The 23415-nt window shown below is 41.0% G+C and overlaps 1 protein-coding gene across 1 annotated transcript in view; it reads right to left on the reverse strand.

Moving 5' to 3' along the window:
* ATF6 (activating transcription factor 6) overlaps positions 1 to 23415 on the reverse strand; it is a 208974-nt gene that overhangs the window by 147000 nt on the left and 38559 nt on the right. The window contains exons 8-9 of the mRNA XM_059413442.1: positions 10565 to 10750; positions 9097 to 9188 (exon numbers count right to left, since the gene is read on the reverse strand). Of these exons, the coding sequence (XP_059269425.1) occupies positions 9097 to 9188; positions 10565 to 10750 (278 nt within the window). The remainder of the gene's footprint in view (positions 1 to 9096; positions 9189 to 10564; positions 10751 to 23415) is intronic.

Raw genomic sequence — 23415 nt, forward strand, 5'->3', positions numbered from 1 at the left:
CTTCCATCAAGATTAATCGATTTTCCCTTTCTCTTCCCTTATTTCCCCCATTTTTCTTAAATTAATTCAACTTCCCTCAACTAAGAAATATTTCTACAAATGTCTAAAAGGAACACTGCTCATTCCCTCCAACATACCCTCTTTCCTGGATATCTGTACAAGTCTGAAATTTACATCAGTCCTTGAGGTATGGGGGAGGGTTAAACTTCCCTAATGTCAGAATGGTCTTAAGGTATAAACTTAACGTAACAACAAAACAGAAACACATCAGCACAGAGCAGCAATGAAAACCATGTCTCTGGTGTGACCAACATCAGCTGTGCGAACACTGCTTTAAGAAAGGAGGAACACAAAAAGACAAAATTCTAAAAATTAAGCCCCCACCCCACAATGAAAAAATCTCTTCTTCCACCTCAAAAATTTAAACTTGATAACCACTTATGCCTTATCCAATCCAATTCCAACATCCGTACAAGACTAAGTGTATGAAAAATGAGAAGAAACTCCCCTGCAATGCAGAAAGTAGCAGTAATTAGATAGAACAGGTTATGAAAATTAAGGTGTCTTAGAAAACACACAACCAGAAAACAAATAAGAAAATCTAATCACTCATAAAAGGCCTAGGAAGTGAAGACCTTTTTTTGCCTCATGTTTGTTTTTTTTAAGGCAACAAAAAGGGCAGACAGGGGAAATAACTTCTTCCCCCCGTACCGTATGCTGTTTAGTGTCGTGCATCCCTCACCTCCCACGGAACCTCTGTCTCTCTCCTTATAAATCTTTAATTCCATTCTTCTGGGTGAAGCCTTTCCTATAATCACCATCTCCACTAACCTCCTGTTCACTGTATGACACTCACAAAACACACCACATCACTTAGTACTCACTAGAACGTTACCGTACAATGGTCACTGTTTGGGGTCTTCTCCTCCGCAGGGAACATGATGCCCTAAAGGGACTGGCCACAGCCTACCCTCTCAGCCCTACTGCTTTCCACTCGCCACAGGACAGTCTATGCTCATTCACGTTCCAGCAGGCCCTCATTCATCTGTTTCTTCGCTCAACCACATCCAACAAAGATTTTATTAAGGAGCTTCCACTATGTCAAGCATGATCTAAAATTTCGGCAGAGGAGCTCTAGCCATCTCGGATTGCTTCTTACCGCCGGCAAAAAGCCATCCTCCCTAACTCTGCCTGGAATGCCCATCTCTCCTTGTCAGCCTGACAAACCCTGCCTCGTAATTCAGTATAGCATTTATTTTTATTTTTTTTAGTATATGCCATGTACTGTACATATTATGCTAGATGCTGAGGATATAATAAAAAAATGGACTGCAGAAGAGCTTCCCCCCGCCCAAAAAAAGAAAACAACACAAGAGCTATAGCAGTGAAGACAGAGCAACAAAGAACTAGCCAGTGTGACAAGTTCTATGACATGTAAATAGGACGATGTGGAAGCAACAGGCAGAAATACTTAGCCTGGCCTACGTGTGAGTTAAACTTACTCAATGTGAATTTTGAATTTTGTAGTAACAGTTCCCTTGCTTTCTTTTATAGCTTTCACACATATGTACACACATTCACACTGTGCAGTTCTTTCGGTCTGAACCTGACATAAATGTAATCCTACTATAAACACTCTTCCGCAATTTGCTTATTCCATGTAACATGATACTTCCTACAAGGTCTGATAAATAGTATTTTTAATATCATTCAGTAATCATTTCATTATGATTTCTTCTTTGATTTATGAGTTATTTAGAATTGTATTTTTAAGTTTTAGTAGCAGAAATTCTTACTTTTTTTGTTATTGATTTGTAGTTTAATTACCCTCACACTGAATGCAGTCTGCATGTTAGTCTCTGAAATCTGTTGAGACTTCCTTTATGATCTAGCACAGATCAATACTTTTTTTTAACATTTCCAGCTCTGGTTCAAAAACTCTGTGTGTTGATAAATGCAGCATTTCTCTAAACGGCCATCAGGTTTCATAATAACATTCAAACCCTCTCTATCCTGGCAGATTCCGTCAGTGTGCTCTATCAAGAGAGGCACACTCCAAGTCCAGCAGAGAGAGTCAAATATCATATTTGTTTCACTTATTTGTGGAGCATAACAAATAGCATGGAGGACATGGGGAGATGGAGAGGAGAAGGGAGTTGGGGCAATTGGAAGGGGGAGGTGAACCATGAGAGACTATGGACTCTGAAAAACAATCTGAGGGTTTCGAAGGGGCAGGGGTTGGGAGGTTGGGGGAACCAGGTGGTGGGTATTAGAGAGGGCACGGATTGCATGGAGCCCTGAGTGTGGTGCAAAAACAATGAATACTGTTACGCTGAAAAGAAGTAAAAAATTAAAAAAAAAAAAAAAAAGAGAGAGAGAGAGAGAGAAAGCGAGGCACACTCCTATTCCCCACTATGGCAGTGGAATGTCAGTTTCCCCTGTAGTTCTATTAATGATTATTTCCGAGCTCTCTTAATAGGTATATACTAATTTAGAATCATGTATCTTCCTGGTAAACTAACAGTTCAATAATTGTGTCTAATAACACTTTTTCCTTAATGTCTATGTGTCCGACATTAATAGGGCAACTCCAGCTTTCTTTTTGCCATTGGCTTTTTCAATCCCTTGACTTTTCAACTTTGACTTTCTGTAGCCTGACACTTTTAGGTGTTTCTCCTGTAAAAGGCATAAAGCTGAATTCTGCCTATCATTCCGCACCCCCAGTCTGACGATCTTTGCCTTCTAAATGCAGAGTTCAGTGCATTTCCACATATTGTGATTACGGATAATATTCTAGATTCATTTCTACCATCACATTTTGTGCTTTCCTACTCTAGTGGTCGCCTTCCCTCTTTTCATGCCTTCTTTTGGGCTGAGTCTGTCCATCTCATTCAGTGATATTTCTTCCACTAGATTTTGAAAGGATACACTCCAATTACATTTTGCTAGGGGTTAAACCAAAACTTTAAAATGCTAATTTTACATGCTAAACAAGTCTAAACAATTAATATTTTTACCTACTTCTCAAACAAGAACTTTGAATGGTTTCACTTCCATCACACCCTTTTCAATTGATCAGGGATTACTGTACAGAAAATACTTCCGCCTTGAGTTCTAACCTTACAAACTAGACATTGTTAATGTTTTATATCATCAACTTTTTAAGAAAGCTTTATCTACAACTATCATTTTTGTCATTCTGGCCATTCATTTCTGTGTCTCAAACCATCCTTTGGGGTTATTTTCCTTCTTCTTGAATACCCTGAATGCTTTAAGATCACAGGCTATTTTATACATTGTCCTCTCTAAATGGATTTATCCATTATTTTTTTCATTAGAAAATTAAGATTATTCCTTCTTTGGCTAGAATATCACAGAAGTGATACTGTATCCTTTCCAGGGCATCTCTTCAGGAGGTACAAGATGTCAGAATGTCTCCTGAGAAATGCTACTTGGATTACTTGGCGATGGCAGTGTGACCTCCCCTCTTAAATCTCTTCCATGTTTTCCATCTCGTCTCTCTGTTACACTCTACATTTCCTTCAGCCCTATCTTCCCATTCACGGTTTCTTTCTTCAAATGTGCCTATTTTGTTGTTTTAATCTGGGCATTTTCTTTTTTTTTTTTTTTTTTTTTAAAGACTTTATTTATTTATTTGACAGAGAGAAATCACAAGTAGGTAGAGAGGCAGGCAGAGAGAGAGAGAGGAGGAAGCAGGCTCCCTGCTGAGCAGAGAGCCCGATGCGGGACTCGATCCCAGGACCCTGAGATCATGACCTGAGCCGAAGGCAGCGGCTTAACCACTGAGCCACCCAGGCGCCCCAACCTGGGCATTTTCTAATTTTAACTTACTATCACATTTCTAGATTTTTCTCAAAATGTGTGCATCATTTCTGATTGTCTTTTGTTCCTTTCCCATTCTTTGAAGCCCTCTTCTAGTTCACATATTTACTTTACACCTTGTAGCTGTTGATTCAAATATCTGCAGTCTTCCGAGTCTGATTCTGTAGTTTGTTATTTCCTCCAACTCGTGCCCATGGTGGCTTGGTTTCCTAGTGTGATGAATGATCAGGGGAAAGGGACGTCATGTTGGCGCATGGTCAGATGGAACTGGATCTTCAGTTTTTTAGAAGGATGTCCACGGCGCTTTCCTCTGAGAAGATGGTGCATTTGTTTCCACCAGGAGCCTAGCAGTACCAACACAGGGCCACTTAAACTAAATTTTTGGCTTGGTTTTTTTGAGGAGTGTCACAATAGTAGTATAAATTCAGGCTCAAACCCGTGTGAGTTAAGACATGTAATGATGAGTTCTCCGGGAGATTTTTTCTTTATTTCCATCCTACTCAAAGCCAATACCGAGACAGGTACTTACAAATACTCTTCCTATGTGATAGGACAACCTACTTTTCCCCCTCTTTTTAGCAAATGAAAAATGTCATTCTTTGGATGTTCCAGCTTTATTTGGGTATGGGAAGGGGGGGATGAGGCTCAGTTGTGATCTCCTACCTTGTTCGGGACCCCGCAACTTTCCTGTCACCAAACTCTAGGCCAGAAGATCAGAAAATAGCACCACTTCCAATGCTAGCTTATAATGGATTCAAGTTATCTTTACATCTCTGGCCACTATGAAGTCCTTCCTCTGTCTTGGGTTCACCCATTACATAACAGAGTTTTGATTTGTTTGTTAATCCAGCATTTGTTGGTGTATAGAATTGCAAAGAGTTTCTCCATATTGATAGCCCACCATATTGCCAAAAACAGAAGTCCTTGGACAATGGTAGGAAAAAACCACTTTATGGTATAGTAGAGAAGGCAGAGTTTTCCATGATAAATTTTTAAAAAGACCTTTGTTAAATTTCCAGTTCTTTAACTATAAAAAAAGACTGATAATCACAGAATCGACCCTAATGGGTAGTAAGAAGAGGGTTTCCTCTCAATTCACATTTGTCCAGTTTAGCCACTCCCTGCTGCCCAGAGTTACTATTTTTATGGACCACCCAGAGGGGGCCAGCACTTTGAATCTTGTGCCAGAAAAAGCTAGATGCCTTCTTTACCATCCGCACAACATCAATAAGGTCAGAAAAATTAACCCTTTTAAGTCTGTTTGGTTTATTTTCTTTTTCTGTGTTATGACTATTCAGTAACCTAAAACTCTTCAAACTAGTCAGTATTGCTGCACAAAACTCTCTTACTTTAAATGTAAGATGTATTTACATTTCATCACCACAAGGGCCTTCAGGAAATGTTTCTTAAGGCATACCTATAGGCAACAAACTTGTGTGTTATATATTTTTTCACTTGGACCCATACCAATACGGCACAGAAGTTTAACTCTACATGGAACATCTGACACAACACTGACAACTTTACTATGGTAATGGGATCTGTTCTGAAAGAGTTTCATTTCCTAAATTTAAAATGCTTTGGAAATCTCTCCTTTAAATGTCTGTTTGTCTGGCCAGACTCAGTTTTCTGGTACTTAAGAAAGGTTTAGTTAGAACACACACAAATCTTGCTTTTTTTGATACCAATTAAAACCCAATAATGCTTAAGGTTTATAGATTGACAGACACAGCCATGGGTGTGGGAGTTATTCAATAAATACATTCCAGGTGGTATTAATAAGGTTCAGCGGGGAAGTTTCTGCTCCTCTGGCAGATTCCCAGCCCTGAGATCTTCACTCTTGCAGTGAAGAGGCTGCAGAGGACAGGGTCAATCAAGAATGTTCTGGAAGAGCATACGTGATGGCACATGTCCACTGCCAAAGCTGGTTTGGGGGCAGGTTTAGCCTTTCAGACCACTGCTGCCCTCTCAGCTTTGATATTTCACCATCTGAGCCAAACTGTGTCTAAAGAATTAGTTCCTGGTTTTTATGAGCCAGTTTCTTTCTATTTCCTTCTTGGTGTCTGGAGGTATTCCAACCTGTTGAGATACTTCGATATTTCTCCACCCCTTCCAGCTCTTTGTTACTTTGCTTCAATCTAAGCCTTTTAACATGTTGGAATTTAAAAATCTGCACACTTCCTAAATGTTCTCTCTGCTTGCTTTCTGTTCCTCAAGCCTTCACAGAGAGACACAGATCTCCTCTGCCCGTTCCTCAGGACTTTCAAATATTTAGGCTTTCTTCTTCATTCTGCTGTTTGTACTGTCCATCTAATTTTTTGGACACAAAACTTCCATGATAAAATAGGACCACAGTCGGGCGCCTGGGTGGCTCAGTTGGTTAAGTGACTGCCTTCAGCTCAGGTCATGATCCCGGAGCCCCAGGACTGAGTCCCGCGTCAGCTCCCAGCTCCACGGGGAGTCTGCCTCTCCCTCTAATCTTCTTCCTTTCATGCTCCCTCTCATTCTCTAATAAATAAATAAAATCTTAAAAAAAAAAAGAGGACCATAGTCTCCTCCTTCCAAAATGAATCAACTTATCTGCCCACAGAAATGAGATCCACCCCCACACAGCCCCTCTACCCCAGTAGCTATAAACATCATTAATCCGCTTGAAAATTTTTGTCTTTTTTCCCCACGAATTTCTATTTACTCATGAGGGCTCCCACAACAAGGTGTATCCCCAGCCCCACCTCACTTCCTACATCCCAACCCCATCTGCTTTACTGTCCACCAAATGCTACTACATAAAGCCTCTGAGACTGCCATCATCAGAGTTAAATGAAAAAATCATTTTAATATGAAGGATATGGGTAAAATATCAACAGACAGCAAAAAAAATTTCTTTTGATAATTTAAATGCTTGTTCCAGGTATCTCTTCTACATATTCTGTGTAACGTGTCTAATACAGTATAAACTCAAAAATAGGTCAACTCAGAAGTTGACCTCTTTCCACTGAATCATTTTAGTAAAAAGTAGATGGGTATCTGGGATTCCATGATGGGGTATCAACTACTCTAGCAAGTTGTGTTAATACCAAATGATAATGAAAGCTGAATACAAGATCTACATCTTACTTTTTAGAAACTGTGTAAAAATAAAATGGGAATGACCTAGCTTGACCATCAAACATGTGAAAAAGATACGGGGATTTTACTTAATAAAACATGTCTTCGAAACAGTTACCACAATCTTAGGCTGTGTGAAAAAAATGAGCTCTTAGGAAGGTCAGAAGACAGTGCCTAAGGAAATGTGCTGCCTCTGCACATCACCTTCTGAAATGAACACTGAATTAAACAGTGTTAACACAAAGCCTGGACCACAGAGAAGCTCCAAGATAACCATCAAGATGCTAGTTGCCAAAGTCAGTGTTCTCACCTCAGGTTTCTGCCCCGACAAGCCTGTTTTTGAAATTCTTTCATTCTTGGCTTCAGAAAACCATTCTTCAGGTTCTGTCCCTAACACCACTCACTCTGAGTTTCTTTTCCTGAGTCTGTCATGCTGGTTTCCCCAGATTCGTATTACTCTTCTTCCCCTACTTGTTCTCCTTGGATAATCTCACCTACTCCACTACCATCTGTCCGTCTGTCCCAATATCTAGTGAGGAAAGCAAACTTCCCATACTAATAAAAACCATTATCCTCCATCATAAAATGATTCATCTTCCTATCTGCTGCCTTAAATAAGAGTAACGCCATTCAGTCCCTCAAGATAGAAATTTGGAATTATCTTTAGCTTCTCTCTTTTCTTCCTCACATCCCACTCTGTTAACAGTTACCAAAGCCCAGAGTCTACATGAAAGGTGCACCCTGAGACAGCCTGTCCTTTCCGTCACCACAGTCCAACGCCAGACTCGTATATATCACCTTAAACACACCAACAGCCTCCCGGCGCTGTCACTGCCAAGACCATCTGCTCAGTCCAGTCCATTCTCGCTACCACCCTTTGTCACCTTCCTAACATCAAAACAGATCATGCTGCCCTCTGCCTAAAACCCACGGGTGCCTCACTGTACACAGCAGCACACTAGGCCCGTCAGTATCTGGCCCCCGCTGTATACCTGCATACAGGTATACCTGTAGACCCATCTCCGTCATACACATTCCCACTTGTACAAGATATATGTGAATTTTTCACTTTTTCCTGAAGATGTCAAGCCATTTCCTAATTGTGCCTTTTAGCTACTGTGGTCCCTCTGCTTGGCATCTCTTTCCATACTCTGCAGCTGGCAAACTGCTATCCCACTTCCAAGATTCAGCGTCTCCTGCAGGGACTTCCCTTTCCACTCTCATTCAACAAAATCTGTTCTGAACATCTATCAGTACGATGCAAACCTTCTCAAGGAATTCTTACTCTCATTTACACTCTTTTAGTAATTTGTTCACACTGCTGTTCCCACAGCCACCACATTATACTGGAGTCATCCTTTGACTTGTCCGTCGTCTCAGCTGGACCAAGAGATCCTTGAAGGTGTGGCCCGGGTCTAATTACTCGTGGACTCCCCAGCACCTAGGATATACTGATTTCATTCACCGATCAAATGTGCCACAGTGAATGGGAGTCTGGAAAAGAGAGTCTCCAGGGTTCCTTGAATCCTAGTGTTCTATGACTCTGACCTAAAAGCAGTGTTTCTCAAGCTATGATTAGCTAGAAACCTGTACCACAATCAACTAGAACACTATAAAATACTTGCATTCTTGATTCCCATTCCAAACCTACTCAATCAGAGACTGCTAATTACGGCTCTAGCTGTTTACTTTCCAGCTAGGGAGGAAGCCACACAAGTATCTTATAATCCCTGAGGCCACTCAAGCATCACAGTACGGGGGGAGGCAGGTAACAGTATTATAATAAAGGCTTCATCATTTTAAAGGTAAGGAACTGAAGCACAGAGGTTAAGTAACTTGCCTAAGACGACAAAGTTACCAAGTGCAGGGGCAAGCATCTGAACTCGGGCAATCTGATTTCAAGGCCCACCACTGATCTGTTTGGTAACAGAAGCCTTTCTTCATCAAACATCATGGATTTTCTGCCAGACCCAGGTGAAGAACAAGGAAGAGAAAGCAATCTTTCTTCTTCCCCCTCTTCTTACCTAAATATTGTCCCTGAGGAGAACAAAACGAAACTGTTTTTCTCTAGCTTACGATGAGAGCTGAAAGAATGAGAACTGAAATTTTTGGCGTTGGTACCCGCGCAAACGGCTACCCGCTTACCTCATGGGTCCGTAGCTGAACACTATAAATGCCAACACTACCATCACACAGATCGCTCTTCGCTTCGGATTAGGAACTTTAAGCCTCTGGTTCTGAAAGAAATAACCATGTTAAATACAGCTAAACTACATATCGATCTCACAAAAATCAACATCTAAGATAAGCACACTTCTCTTCACCAATTTTATTATAGTTTAAAAAAAAAAAACAACACTCAAAGGTGAGGAACAGTACTTTTCACAAGACTAGAGCAGAGGCTTCTAGGTTCCCTGGGACAGCAGCAAGGGAAAAGGAGAGAGGGGCACCAGAGGGAGAAATGCAAGGGCCACTCCCTTGCAGTCTCCTCTGCACCCAAAAGGAAAGAATTCAACAATTTAACATTTTTATGGGTCTTCGAAGAGTTTTAAAAGACATCTGCAGTTTAATTCCTGTCTCTTAAATCCTTTAACATGTGCTCAGTAAGGAAAAGACAGAACAGTGGGAAAAGCCCCACACAGTAGGCACAGACATCCCTCTGGAGTGGGAAATCCTGAGACGGGAGATTTCATGAACAGAATTAAGGAGAAGATTGACTTTATCGGAACTAACACGGCAACAAAATGCAAAAACCGTAATAGTGGTCAGGGAGAGAAAAGACCTTAACATTTTTTATTTTATGTTTTCTTTCTTTCTTTCTGTTTGTTGGTTTTTGAGAGAGTAAGAAAGAGAGAGCATGAGGGGAGGGACAGAGGGAGAAATTCTCAAGCAGGCTTCCGGCGGAGCCTGGAGCCTGACTCAGGCTCCATCCCGGGACCAAAAACATAACCTGAGCCAAAATCAAGAGAGTCAGATGCTCAACCTACTGAGCCACTCAGGCGCTTCTGTATTTTCTTCTTTAAAAGGAAAAGGCACGGATTGCATGGAGCACTGGGTGTGGTGAAAAATAATGAATACTGTTATGCTGAAAATAAATAAATTAATTTAAAAAAAAAAAAAAAAAAAAAAGGAAAGACCTAGGGGCGCCTGGGTGGCTCAGTGGGTTAAGCCTCTGCCTTCAGCTCAGGTCATGATCTCAGGGTCCTGGGATGGAGCCCCGCACCAGAAATCTCTGCTCAGCGGGGAGCCTGCTTCCCTTCCCCCTCTGCCTGCCTTTCTGTCTACTTGTGCTCGCTCTCTCTCTCTCTCTCTCTGTTAAATAAATAAAATAGAATCTTTATAAAAGGAAAGACCTGTCGAGACTATTTAGGGTCCTCAAGGGGACTCATTTAGTCAGAAAAGAGAGCGAACAAGCTACCCAGGAAACAGAAAGCTTCTGAACACACCGGCAGGTACAGCCCACAGCTCCTCTTTCCAATGCCGTACTCTGAGTGCAAATGCTTTGGGGTTTATCGCGCCCTAGTATTCTTTTTTTACACAATTTCCAATTGGCTTCTCCAGAAAAGAAAGACTACTCGAACCCACGTCATCGGGCGGCCTCAATAGCACTCACCTCTGACACGACTTCATCCAGCTGTCGCTTCAGGGATCCGTTCTCTTTCTTTAGCTTCTCGTTCTCTGAAAGCGCAGCCTTTAACCTGGCCTCCAAGCCCAGCATGTATTCCTTCTTCTTCTTGCGGGACTGACAAGCAGACTCTCGATTTTTTATCATACGTTGCTGTCTCCTTAGCACGGCAATCTAGCAAAAGTTATAACAAATCAGAAATATTCTGCTTTTAGAATCAGGCTGGAATATACTGATTTTTTCCCATCATTTTTAAACAAAACTGTTCAAACACAAGTTACTGGCTGTTTTTAAAAAGGTTTTAAAAGATATTAACTCAAATTAAGCAAACTGAAATCAAATGATTAAAAGTAGGTCTCTAAAGCCTAAAAGTTGAATGATATCTTCTGGTGTTTTCTAAGGCTTATTTATTGATCTTCCAATTTTCCCTTTAGAAACTCCCTCAGGAAAAAAAGAAAAAACTCTCTCAGAAAGTGCCCTTACATATCCACATATGTACATATTCATACACTTTCACTCTATGTCTCGGGCCCTGAACTCGTTTCCAGAGCCACACAGCCAGGACTTCTAAGGCCACTTGTACTTGCAAAGTCACCACCACTTCGAATTCAGGATGTATAAACTGCATCATCATCTGCCTAGATTTGTTTACCAATCCATCTTCTATCAGTGGTAAATAACTCTCAAGATATCTAGGAAGAAATGACCATTAACTTATTTTTTCCTTCATTCACCATACTTATTCCCTCTCTCAACCTCTGATTCATTAAACACACACTGAGGATATGCTAATGACATATGCTAATGGTAATGACCAACTTTCCTCCGGTGACAGAGTGTCTCAGTTATCTCATCTAATCCTGCTGTCACCCTCCCAAGGAAGGCACTTACTAACTCATCCCCAGATTACGGCAATCATCTCCTAAATATGTTCAGTGATCTCCAATCTCCTCCTATCTACCATTTGTAAGATAACTCACCAGGGAGAAACTGTTTATCTTGCCACTCTATTGCAAAAACGAGCTAGTCTTGCATCCTCACTGGCCACCTTTGCTTTCAAAGCCTTCCCACAATGTGACCAACCTTCTCAACAACCTTATCACCAACCCTGACAACTAGTCAATCCACAGCCAGGTTCTGATCACGTAAGGCTATTCCAAGATCTGCACAAGGGCCTAAAGTCATTCCTTTAGTCATAGTGTTTACTCCACTTTAGGATGCTGTCTCCTCCACTAACTTAATTCTAAGGACCTTCTGCACTCTGATTATGCTAAACCATCTTCCCGGAATGTCTTGTGCTCTTGTAATTTGGAAAAATACACCTGAACCCCTAACGGTCTCAACTGTTTCGGGACTGTTAACTCTCTCTCTCAACCACCTTGGAAGCCAAAACTATGTACTACTACATTTTTGTTTCCTACCCTCAGTATCTACCATAATCAAAACTTAACTGAGTAAAATTATGTTTGTCATGTTTTCTAAACAAGCTATGGAACCTATTTGTTACAGCATTAATCTAATTTATTTGAGGCAGAGGGTGAGGTAGCAAAGTTAAGTCCATAAAAAGGACCAAATAACATTAAGCTAATTATTTTGAGTACACAGATGACTGAATTACTGACTTCATATGTTTTTTAAAAATTCCAGGGGCACCTGGGTGGCTCAGTGGGTTAAGCCTCTGCCTTCGACTCAGGTCATGATCTCAGGGTCCTGGGATCAAGCCCCGCATCAGGCTCTCTGCTCAGCAGGGAGTCTGCTTCCCTCCCTCTCTCTCCCTGCCCGCCTCTCTGCCTACTTGTGATCGCTCTCGCTGTCAAATAAATAAATAAAATCTTTAAAAAAAATAAAATAAAATAAACATTCCACTCTGTAGTATTCAGTAATTCTTACTGAGACTAGTAAACAGAATTAAATCATTTAATATAGATTTCTTTTAAAACAACACAATTCTAAACCCATGCTACATTCTCTCAAAAGAACCAAAGCCAATCTCTCTGCAGTAAATACCGTCAACAAACTTTCAATCACAACCTGTAAGGGAAAAAAGCCACATGGGATATCAAAAGAGGGTGTTTTTCTCTTTTCTTCCTTTAACTGAAACTTCCTAAGAATGCTAATTTACAGAACCGTCACCTGTAAAATTTCCCTATGGAATAACTACCCCTCCACACACACCCCCCCACCCCCGATAATGCCGCGCACATGTGTGCATGCACACAGCAGCGGCCAAGCCATGATGAGTGGATTATTCACCACGTCAAACTACTCTCTGGACAATGCCACTTTGTTCAATCTACTGTTGTTCTTAGTGTTCTTCATGGTGACTGGGAATGTCAATGTCCGTAATTAATACTTAATACCAGAGTGCTGAGGTACACAGAACACTGAGCAAGCACAGGAAAGAGAAGGTTCCCAGATGGAAGAGTTTATACTGCAGTTAGATAAAAGGCAACCTTGCTTAAAAGGCTAATTAATCTGTGGACTTTAGGGAGGCTTACAGACGGAACACCATTTAATAAATTTCAAACAAGGATTAGGAACTTCTATAAACAATGAAAGCACCTGCATATTATAAAGCATGAAGGTCTCAAAGGCTGTCGATGCAGATGCCTCATGCAGAAAAAATGAAAACCACCTGTGGCCATCCATTCATGGAAAAAGATACAATAGCTCTGAAAATAAATACTCAATACTACCAATAGACACAAAGGATGGAGAATAAAAATAAATGAAACCCACAGGCATCACTGAACACAAGAATTTCAACTTTACATCTCAGCAAGCTCTCTTCAGCTATCTGGATAAGTTATTCTGTATTTCCTAGACAAAAAAAAATTATTATTTTCAGACTAACACACACACACACACACACACACACACATACACACACCCCTGTGGTGTTTGTTTTTTTTGGTGGTGGGTACATTTTACAAGAAAAAAGAATTAGACCGTAATTACTGTTTTGTAAACTGACTTTGCACTTGCTGTATTATAATCATCCTTGACAAGCAATGAGAACGGCAGCCTAGTATTTCAATTATTTCGATGTTCTATAGTGAATCTCCTCTTATCGAAATTATTACAGTCTTCAAGATTCTTTGAGATAAGCCTCATCATTTGATGAGTGCCACAGCCAGAACTCAGGTCGGCTGACTGTAAGCCTAGCACACAATAGCATCACACGGTTTTTATTTTTATTTATTTTTTAAGCTTTTTATTTATTTGACAGACAGAGAACACAAGGAGGCTGAGAGAAAGGAGGAAGCAGGCTCCCTGCCGAGCAGAGAGCCCAATGCAGGGCTCGATTCCAGGACCCTGGGACCATGACCTGAGCCGAAGGTAGAGGCTTCAACCCACTGAGCCACCCAGGAGCCCCAACACCACACTGTTTTTAGTGCCAAATGGAAGTCCTGGATCCCAGCATGGAACTCCCAACCTCAGTGAACTCTGTGCTTACTTTCATTATGCACCTGTTCAAAAAGAAAGGCTTATGGAAACTCTTATATCTGGAAGCTTAATCTCCTTTAGCAGTCTGAAAACATAAAATCAATACTATGGCTCATTAATCAATTGACATTTCTCTTCTTACGGGCATATCAGATGATTTAACATGACTAAAATGAGTGAACAGCTGGTCAGTCCCTGCTTCTGATCATCATCCTGCCTTCAGACAACTCCCCCTTCGAGCACTGTGCCTTGGAAAAAGAAAAAAAGAAAAACTTCACAGCTGTAAAATATTCTCTCCCTTTAGTGCCCCTATACTGTAATACGGTGTTCCATTATTCAGCGAACATTTGTTTGACTGTAAAAAAGACTTGGGTAAAAAGAGAACTTTCACAAATGAATGAGTACTTTTTGAAGCTTCAACCAACTTGAGTCAAAATTCCAAGTCTTTTAAAAGTTATCAATCAGGGGCACCTGGGTGGCTCAGTGGGTTAAAGCCTCTGCCTTCGGCTCAGGTCATGATCCCGGGGTCCTGGGATCGAGCCCCACATCGGGCTCTCTACTCAGCATGGAGCCTGCTTCCTCCTCTCTGTCTGCCTTTCTGCCTACTTGTGATCTCTGTCTTTCAAATAAATAAATAAAATATTTTTTAAAAAAAAGTTATCAATCAATAAACACTGTATTATGTTCTTCTTTTAAGTAAAACAGACTGTTTGGACCTTTGATTCTGTGATGTTGCTAAGAAATGAGCTTCAAAGTCCTATATGACTATAAATCAAAGATATTAAAATGGGATATTTTAATGCTAACAAATACATTCCAACATCTCATATGAACTCAGCGATATCAGGTACTGGTAACTATGAAGAATCACTGGTTTACGACATATCATTGTCTCAATTGTAATTCTTATTTCGCTGAATCTCTAAACTAATATACAAACTGTTACTGATTAATGACAATATCTTCATATCGGACAAATCAATTTTTCCATTACATACAAAAGAAGCTTTGTCTACTTGAAACTGATTTAAAAGCCAAAGAACTAAATTATCTTATACATTTCTAATTTATATAACATATTATTGCCTATCATAGTAAATATATTTATAAATACTTTCTAAAAATATGTGTACAGCTAAACTCATTAGCAAATTTAATGTGTGGGACTCTCATTTTAAATATTCAAATAAATTAAGTTATTTTAGTTTGATTTCTCTAATGATTCTTAAGAATACTCCCTTTTTAGGGGCACTGGGCTGGCTAAGTCAGTGAAGCAAGCAACTTTTGATCTCAGAGTTTTGAGTTTGAGCCCCATGTTGGATAAAGAGATTACTTAAACAAACAAATGAATCATTTAAAAAACTCCTTTTTTCTCAAAAAATTGTTTAAAACAGAAAAGGGGAAAATCTCCTCTTGTACTACCTGTACTCTTCTCAAACCTTTAAGAAACTGTGTTGGGTACATGTCTGTTAGACCCAGTTCCTAGTCAGCAAAAATTAAATAAAGCAGCTTCATTACTGGCAACCTGAGCCATTTAACTGGCAGAGTCGAAGAAATAATCTTCACCCTGCAAATTATCTTATCTTTTTTTTTTTTTTAATGAAGAATGCCTTTGGGCATGTAGTGTGATTTCCCGAGTGAGAAAGGGTGATAGACAAAATCCCTGCTGGAGGATAGGTCCAGGCTGCCTTATCTAATCTCATGTTCTGAGGGAAGAGAAAAAACCGGTGGAGAACGGTGGAGAACGAAGGCAGGAGTATCCACAAGATGCTCTTAAGAAAGCCACACTGTGTGGCACAGCTTCCTTAAGAATGGAGAAAGTCCCCTGCACAGGGATCATCAAAGGACCCTCAGAGCAGTTTCCTGTGCCTTCGGTTAATGATTCCTCTGTTTTCGACGTCCCTAGAAATACCTGGTGTAGCTACCTAAGAGTCATAGGAATTTAGGGGCTCCTGGGTGGCTTGGTCAGTTAAGTACCTGACTCTGGATCCTGGCTTGGGTATCGATCACATGAATGTGGAGCCTACTTTAAAAAAAAAAAAAGAGTAATAGCAACCTAAGTCATTAGAGGACAGTACAACACTGGACGTTGGGTGTCCTTAACTCTTATTTCAGCACTGCAATGAATTAACTGAAAGATTTTGAAGAATCACTTCTTCTCCTGGGGCCTATTTGTATAGTAATACAGGGATTTAGACCAGAATAGTGTTTTTGAAATTATAACCCAATATCAAGTAGTGTGATAAATTCAGTAGATCACAAGAGCCTTAAAAAAAACGGACAGAAAGTCACAGGATGAAATAAAAGAAAACAGAATACTTTCTATGTAGCAAGAGCTTACTGTCTCACTAGACTTGTGTGTGTTAAGAAAGATGTAAAACACATTTCTTACTGCGGACTGTGGGCAAAAACTTGAGATCCATCCCATTAATCTTCTGAAGGTCTCATTCCAACCAAAACCAAAATGGTCCTAGTCCTGATGCTAAACAAGTATAATGAACTACCACATGTCCTAGTAAGGACCACTCCGTCCCAAAACAGAGATTAACTTTGCTGTAAATTTTATCTCAGATCACTGAACTGTTCCATTACTGTCAGCCCTTATACTTTGTCTCTCAAGACTTAAAACCGCCTGCTGAAATTTTTTAAAAATTAAGAGAGTACATCTGTAGAGGGAGAAGCAAGTTTCAAGATGTAGGTCATTTGCAGTCTGTACTGCCTCCACGCTCTCTTGAAAGTAAAGCCCCGTAAGGCAGCACTGAGTGGTGACGGCAGCACTGGACCAACACAAGCCCTAGACCTGAATCCCAACTCGGCTGAAGCAGGTCGAGCAACTGAGGCGAGGATTACATGACTCAGATGTGAGGGTCTCTGAGGCGAGGATTACATGACTCAGATGTGAGGGTCTCTGTCGACTATAACGCACCACACGTAAGTGTCAATAAAAAGAGATGCCCTGCGGCTATGAAAAAATGGAGTGAGGAGGCAAAAATTCTGAACTCCGTCACCAATGCCTCAGAGCTGCTCGGATAAACTGTGAAACTAAAGCAATACTGAAATTATCTGCCTTCATTTCAGCTCCTATTTTCACAGATTCTAAATGTTAAAAATGACTTAAGAAACAAAAATAAAAACAGACAAAATCTGGAAATCCCATTTAATCGCTGCAGAAGCAGAAAAAGAGCCTAAGGGTAAACAGCCGACTGAGATCCTCGGAGAGCCCTCCGTCTGCTCCTTACCCCGTTCGTATCGGGGCTCTCGCTCACCTCAAAGGGCTGTCAGGAGGTTTAGAGCGCGTTGCTGTAAGTGGGTATCTGAGAGTCATACGCTTAGGCAAGGGTGACCCACGCCACCTAATTGGTATTCGCCATTCTCGGCAATACGGCCTTGCCTGAAACACCTCACCAACTGGCTCCTTTCATGGGGAAAGGGGAATAAATATCACCCACTTCACAAGGGTTTTGTGAGAGTCAAATAGAACTACGTAAAAATAAATGATTTATAATGCAGTATGAATGTGGAGTACTTATTAAAACTTGTATCAAAGGGGCACTGGGGTCGCTCAGTGGGTTAAGTGGCTGCCTCTGGATTTCAGCTCAGGTCATGACCGCACAGTCCTGGGACTGAGCCCTCCATGGGCTCCGTGCTCAGCAGAGGATCTGCCAGAGATTCTCTCTCCCTCTCTGCCTCTGCGCCACCCCCCCCCCCCACCGCTCACATGCGCCCTCCCTCTCTCTAGTATCTTTAAAAAAAAAAAAAACAAAAAACCAACCATATTAGAAAAGAGCCAAATTCTTCTAAAGCATCAAAAAGACAAAAACTGTGCAAATATTCCAGATTAAAAAAACCTAAAGAGACAACTAAATGTATCTGGCCCTAGACTGGGTCCTGTATTGAAAGGGGAAAAAATTCAATAAAGGGTATTACATCAGCCAACAAAACTGTAATACTGATAGCAGGTTAAAGTATTTAACAAATGTAATTTACGAAGTTGATTACTGTGGGTATGCAGGAGAATATCCTTATTCTGAAAAAACACACACTGAAAAATTAGTGGTAAAAATTGTAACATACTCTACAATGGTTTGGGGGGAACAGGAGTCTGTATGTGGAAAGAATGAATAAAGCAAATGGGGTAAAATGGTAACAGGTTAACGGGTGAAGGTACATGGGCATTCTCTGGGCGACTTTTGTTTCTGCAACTTTTAAGTATCTGACATTATTATCACATGCCAAGTCTAATGTACACGTACACACACATACACACTTTCAGGGCTGCAGGGCAGGTACCACGCTGGGGAATTACAAGAAAGACATACAGGGGGGCGCCTGGGTGGCTCAGTGGGTTAAGCCTCTGCCTTCGGCTCAGGTCATGATCTCAGGGTCCTGGGATCAAGCCCCACATCGGGCTCACTGCTCATCAGGGAACCTGCTTCCCTCTCCCACTCTCTGCCTGCCTCTCTGCCTACTTGTGCTCTCTGTCAAATAAATAAAATCTTTAAAAAAAAAATACAGATACTTTTCTTTAGAACCCATAAGCAAGGGGAGATAAGAGCCACAGAAAATATTAACCATGACACTTAATCCCTGAATAGCTCTCTTTAACCAGTCAAAAGTTCTCTTCTATTAATAATTAATATTCTTTCACATATTTTAAAATAGTAATCTTTCAGAGGGCATACCCAGTCAAGAATACAGAGCCACTGATACCTTCCTGAAAAACCTGCCATTCTCTTTTGTGAATTATCTATTCATATATTTTGTCCTATTTGTTGGGTTAACTTGCATTTTTCTCACTGATGTATAAATACTCTCTACATTAAAAAGGGTTTCAAAAGGACTATGAAAACTTACACAAGAATGTTCAAAGCAGTATTATCCTAATAGCCGAAAAGTGGACATCATCCAATCCCCATTAACTGGTAAACGGATAATCCAAAATGTCATCCAGCCAAACAATGGGAAATCATTCGGCAATAAAAAGTAGTAAGTACTGGGCGCCTGGGTGGCTCAGAGGATTAAGCCTCTGCCTTCGGCTCAGGTCATGATCTCAGGGTCCTGGGATCGAGTCCCACATCAGGCTCTCTGCTCAGCAGGGAGCCTGCTTCCTCCTCTCTCTCTCTCTGCCTGCCTCTCTACCTGCTTGTGATCTCTGTCTGTCAAATAAATAAATAAAATCTTTAAAAAAAAAAAAAAGGAGGAAGTACTGATACACATTATGGTTTGAATGGACCTTGAAAAACACTGTGCTAAGTAACAGAAGTCATACACAAACGGCCACTCTGGATAATTCTACGGACATGAAATGTCCAGAATAGGCAATCCCATACAAACAGAATGCATACTACTGGTTGCCAGGGGCTGGGGAAAAGATCAGAATAGGAATGACTGCTAATGGGTACGGAGCTTCTTTTTAGGGTGATGAGAACATTCTGGAATTAGATAGCAGTGATGGCAGCACGACTCTGTGAATATACTGAAAACCACTAAATTTCAGAACTCAATGGTGTGTGAATTTTATCTCAACAAGCTACTAAAAAAATTACCCGGGAAGCTACAGACTCTCTCTCCACAAAAATGCACATACCCAGTATTATAAATGATTATGCAAGGAAAGGGGTGACGTAAGGAAAAGGGGAACTCTCTGTGGAGACACCGTCCATAGACGGCTCTGAGCAGCCCAATGACGGACACTCTCACACACTCAAAGTGGAAGGATGAATCAAAACTACTACCCCAATGGTGGCCCATTTAACTATATTTATCAATATTGAAAAACTACCTACCCTCTGACTCTCTTAGTACAGTCCTGAAATGTCTCCTACAGATATCCTTGCACATAAACAACATTAAGTTAAGTACCAAGTTACTCGATAGAGGAATGCTTACAAAGAAAAAAACTTCAAAAGTCTTAAGTAATTATGATGCCTGCATGAAACAGACTACCCCGCAACTATTAAAGAAAAAAGAAACATGTTCATGTACTGATCCAGAGAGTTCCCTAAGATATACCTAATGAGAAAAGCGAGGTGCAGGACAGAACGAACATGCTCGTTACCACTTCTGCAGAATAGGTAAATGGCTAAAACTCAAATCACATTAAGGAACTGTCTCAGGACAGAGGCACAAAAAATGAGTGACAATGACTGCTTCTGGGCTGGGGGACCAAGTGGCTATACTCATCTGTGACATGGAAGGACTGTCCTCAGGGACAGGATGCAGGAAGGGAAATCAGAGAAAAGAGAATTAAGTGTTAATTATTTATGAAGATAGAAATCAGGATCCCGGGGCGCCTGAGTGGCTCAGGCATTGAGCGTCTGCCTTTGGCTCAGCTCATGATCCCTGGGTCCTGGGACTGAGCCCTGCATCCGGCTCCCTGGGCTCCCTGCTCTGCAGGAAGCCTGCTTCTCCCTCTCCTACTCTCCTTGCTTGTGTTCCCTCTCTCGCTGTGTCTGTCTCTGTCAGATAAATAAAATCTTTAAAAAAAAAAAAATCAGGATCCCTTTAAGAATAATTATTTATTAACTTTATCAAGCTGCTAAACTGAAAAATACAGAACAAAGAATGTTCCAGGTGCCAGGACAGAAATCTAACCTAATACATCAGAACCTAGAGGGGGAGTAAAACCACCTTCTGCTCACTTCCCTTTCCAAAGCTACTGTAACCACAAATGAAATTACTTGCCAAAGTCCTTATTCAAGATAAATTTTTTAAAGCCCCAAAGAGAAACTACAAGTATTTAACAAAGCACGTTTTTCTTTGATTTGCACAGTCCCTGGTAGCAGCAAAGCCAGAAAAGTAATCAGCACAGAAGTAATATTTTACTAAAATCTGGATAGCTTTTGAGTCCTCCAAATCCTTTCTGCTGAACTGGTTCTGATGGATTCCTCTACTTTAAAAGCCTAAAGAAACAGCACGATCTCAATGTCTTTGTTATTAAAGAATTCAGTCACTGAAAAGTATCTATTCATTCTTCATCTTCTTAGATCTAGGCTGGCCACATCATTTGAGGATGGATATTCAGCTCCTACTTGGACCTAACAGAGGACTTACTCTTGGGTGTTACAGATAAAATAAGCAGCTTAAGTGTCATTAGAGACCATGCTTTTTTTTTTTTTTCTCCCGAAAGAGAACGAAGGCACTCTCCATCTTTCTAAGGGTTTCTCTGCATTGCTTTGCACTGTAAACGAATTATTTTAGATGCATATTTTTCTTTAAAGATACTTCTCCAGGGGTCTCTTGGGAGTCCTGCTGCTATGCATCTTCTTCCTGGGCATGCCAAGAATACAAGGCCCTAACCGCTCTTTACCCAGGCCCTTTCTCAGGGCTGTGTTTCCAGCAAAAAACCTTGTGAGATGAGGTAATGTCTTCCTCTGGACAATGAGGAAACTTGCTCACTGGAGAAGTGCTAGACTCCCAAAACTCAGCCTCCTGCACAGCCACAAAGGAACACTGTGTGTACTGGCCCCGTCTGCTCCCAGATCACATCACCTCCACGCTCAAAGTACTAACAATACCTGAAATCTTGAGCTGAACTAACACTGTCTCCAGAGAAAAGAAATAAACACGGTTCCGTTCGGTATGCCAAAGGAATCCCCTTCACACTACTTCCAACACCTGCAGGCAGGTGGAAAGGGACCCCCCGGCCCCCAGCTTCTCATGGTGGCTTTAGTGACCAGGACAGGGACTCCCAAGGGCTAGGGACTGGGTTGGGAGGGATTGAGGTCATTAAGTAAAGAATCAGAACAGTGCAAGAATAAAGGGTTTGTAAGATGCTTAATGGGGTGCATGGACTGAGAGGAAGGCCGGAGGCCTCCTGTGCAACCCTTGTAGCCCTGACCAGCCTCCCATCTGGTATTTCTAATTCTGACCCAGCTCCTGACCATGTTCTTTCCGTTGTCACCACCTTCTGACTTCCATTAAGGGTTTGGGCTCCACCTTGGTCCGCCGCAGAGGACGTAGAATATCATTTCCCCACTTGTTTTCCCCTGGTCTTTTATCCCCCCAAAATAACAACAACAATGTAACTCCACAGCCCTAAAACCGGGGCCATAATGTTTCATGAACTTTATGGAATTATGATGGGTACAGAGTAGTAGTTATAGCAATGCAGATCCAAATACTCTGCCTAGGGGTGCCTGGGCGGCTCAGTGGGTTAAAGCCTCTGCCTTTGGCTCAGGTCATGATCTCAGGGTCCTAGGATAGAGCCCCACATTGGGCTTTCTGCTCAGCGGGAAGCCTGCTTCCCCCTCCACCTCCATCTGCCTTCCTGCCTACTTGTGGTCTCTCTCTCTCTCTCTCTGTTAAATAAACAAAATCTTTAAAAAAATAAATAAACAAACAGTCTGCCTACGTTCAAGTCCGTGGTTTGATGTCTGACAACATTCAATAGCTCTTTAAAGAAAGATACGCACCCTCTCCTATGAAGGCAACTTTGCAGTTCTAAGATTGCCTTTTACTGAGAAATAAGAGAATTTCTACACTGAAATGAGACACCATGTTCATTTTTTCCATCACAATCAGAGCCAAAAACCAACCATATTTCTTGAAAACTTAGGTAAGTTTTCCAAGAGTTAAAAAGAACAGATTTACCAGCAAAAGACAGGAAGAGTGAGATTATAATTTGAACCAGGCAAACTGTTTCATAACAGAAAATGTGGCACCGAATGCAGTCTGCAGAATCTGGTATGCAAAAAACGCTACTCAGGGCAGTAGCAGGCCTCTAGAGAGTGAAACTAGCCAAATGAAAGAACAAAAAAGGTAGGAAAAAGAAGCCATGTCAGCATTATAAAGCCCCGAAAGACTGATATGCTTTCTTCTGCTGAATTACAGCTTTTTCACCAGGCTTTTGATTCAAAAGCACAAAAAGCACATAATGAAAAATTTTTCTTTTTGGCCATTTTGAATCCAGAATTTATACTACTTCAAATTTATCATAATTTAATAGGACTTGAGTCTAACAAACATGTGCACTATTAAGGTCAACCTAGTTTTAACACAGGAGACTATACCAGCAGATCAAAGTTTCCTGCAGCCCTTCTGGAACAAATTTTCTTTGGGTTCCTGAGCGGCTTGGCCAGCTGATAGGACAGAATGATGTTTCTTTACTTGAAATAAACATTAAGTCAAAACCTCGACCAGAGAATTCATACTGAAAAGACCTGGCTCACTTCCTGATGTGCTGGCCAGGGAAAAATAAGCACAAAACCTTAATGCAGCTTGACTAGAAATTTACTCTAATCACCTTTAAGTCTCTTGCACTAGACACACAGTACGTGAAATACTGTCAGCTCTAAACTCTGGAAAGTAATAACAATGGTAACCAATAAATATTGGTTAAAAAAAAAAAAAAGATGATGTCTGTCAGGCCTATACTTTTGCATCTCACACAT

The sequence above is a fragment of the Mustela nigripes genome, chromosome 10 (assembly GCF_022355385.1).
Source record: "Mustela nigripes isolate SB6536 chromosome 10, MUSNIG.SB6536, whole genome shotgun sequence".
Classification (NCBI taxonomy): domain Eukaryota; kingdom Metazoa; phylum Chordata; class Mammalia; order Carnivora; family Mustelidae; genus Mustela; species Mustela nigripes.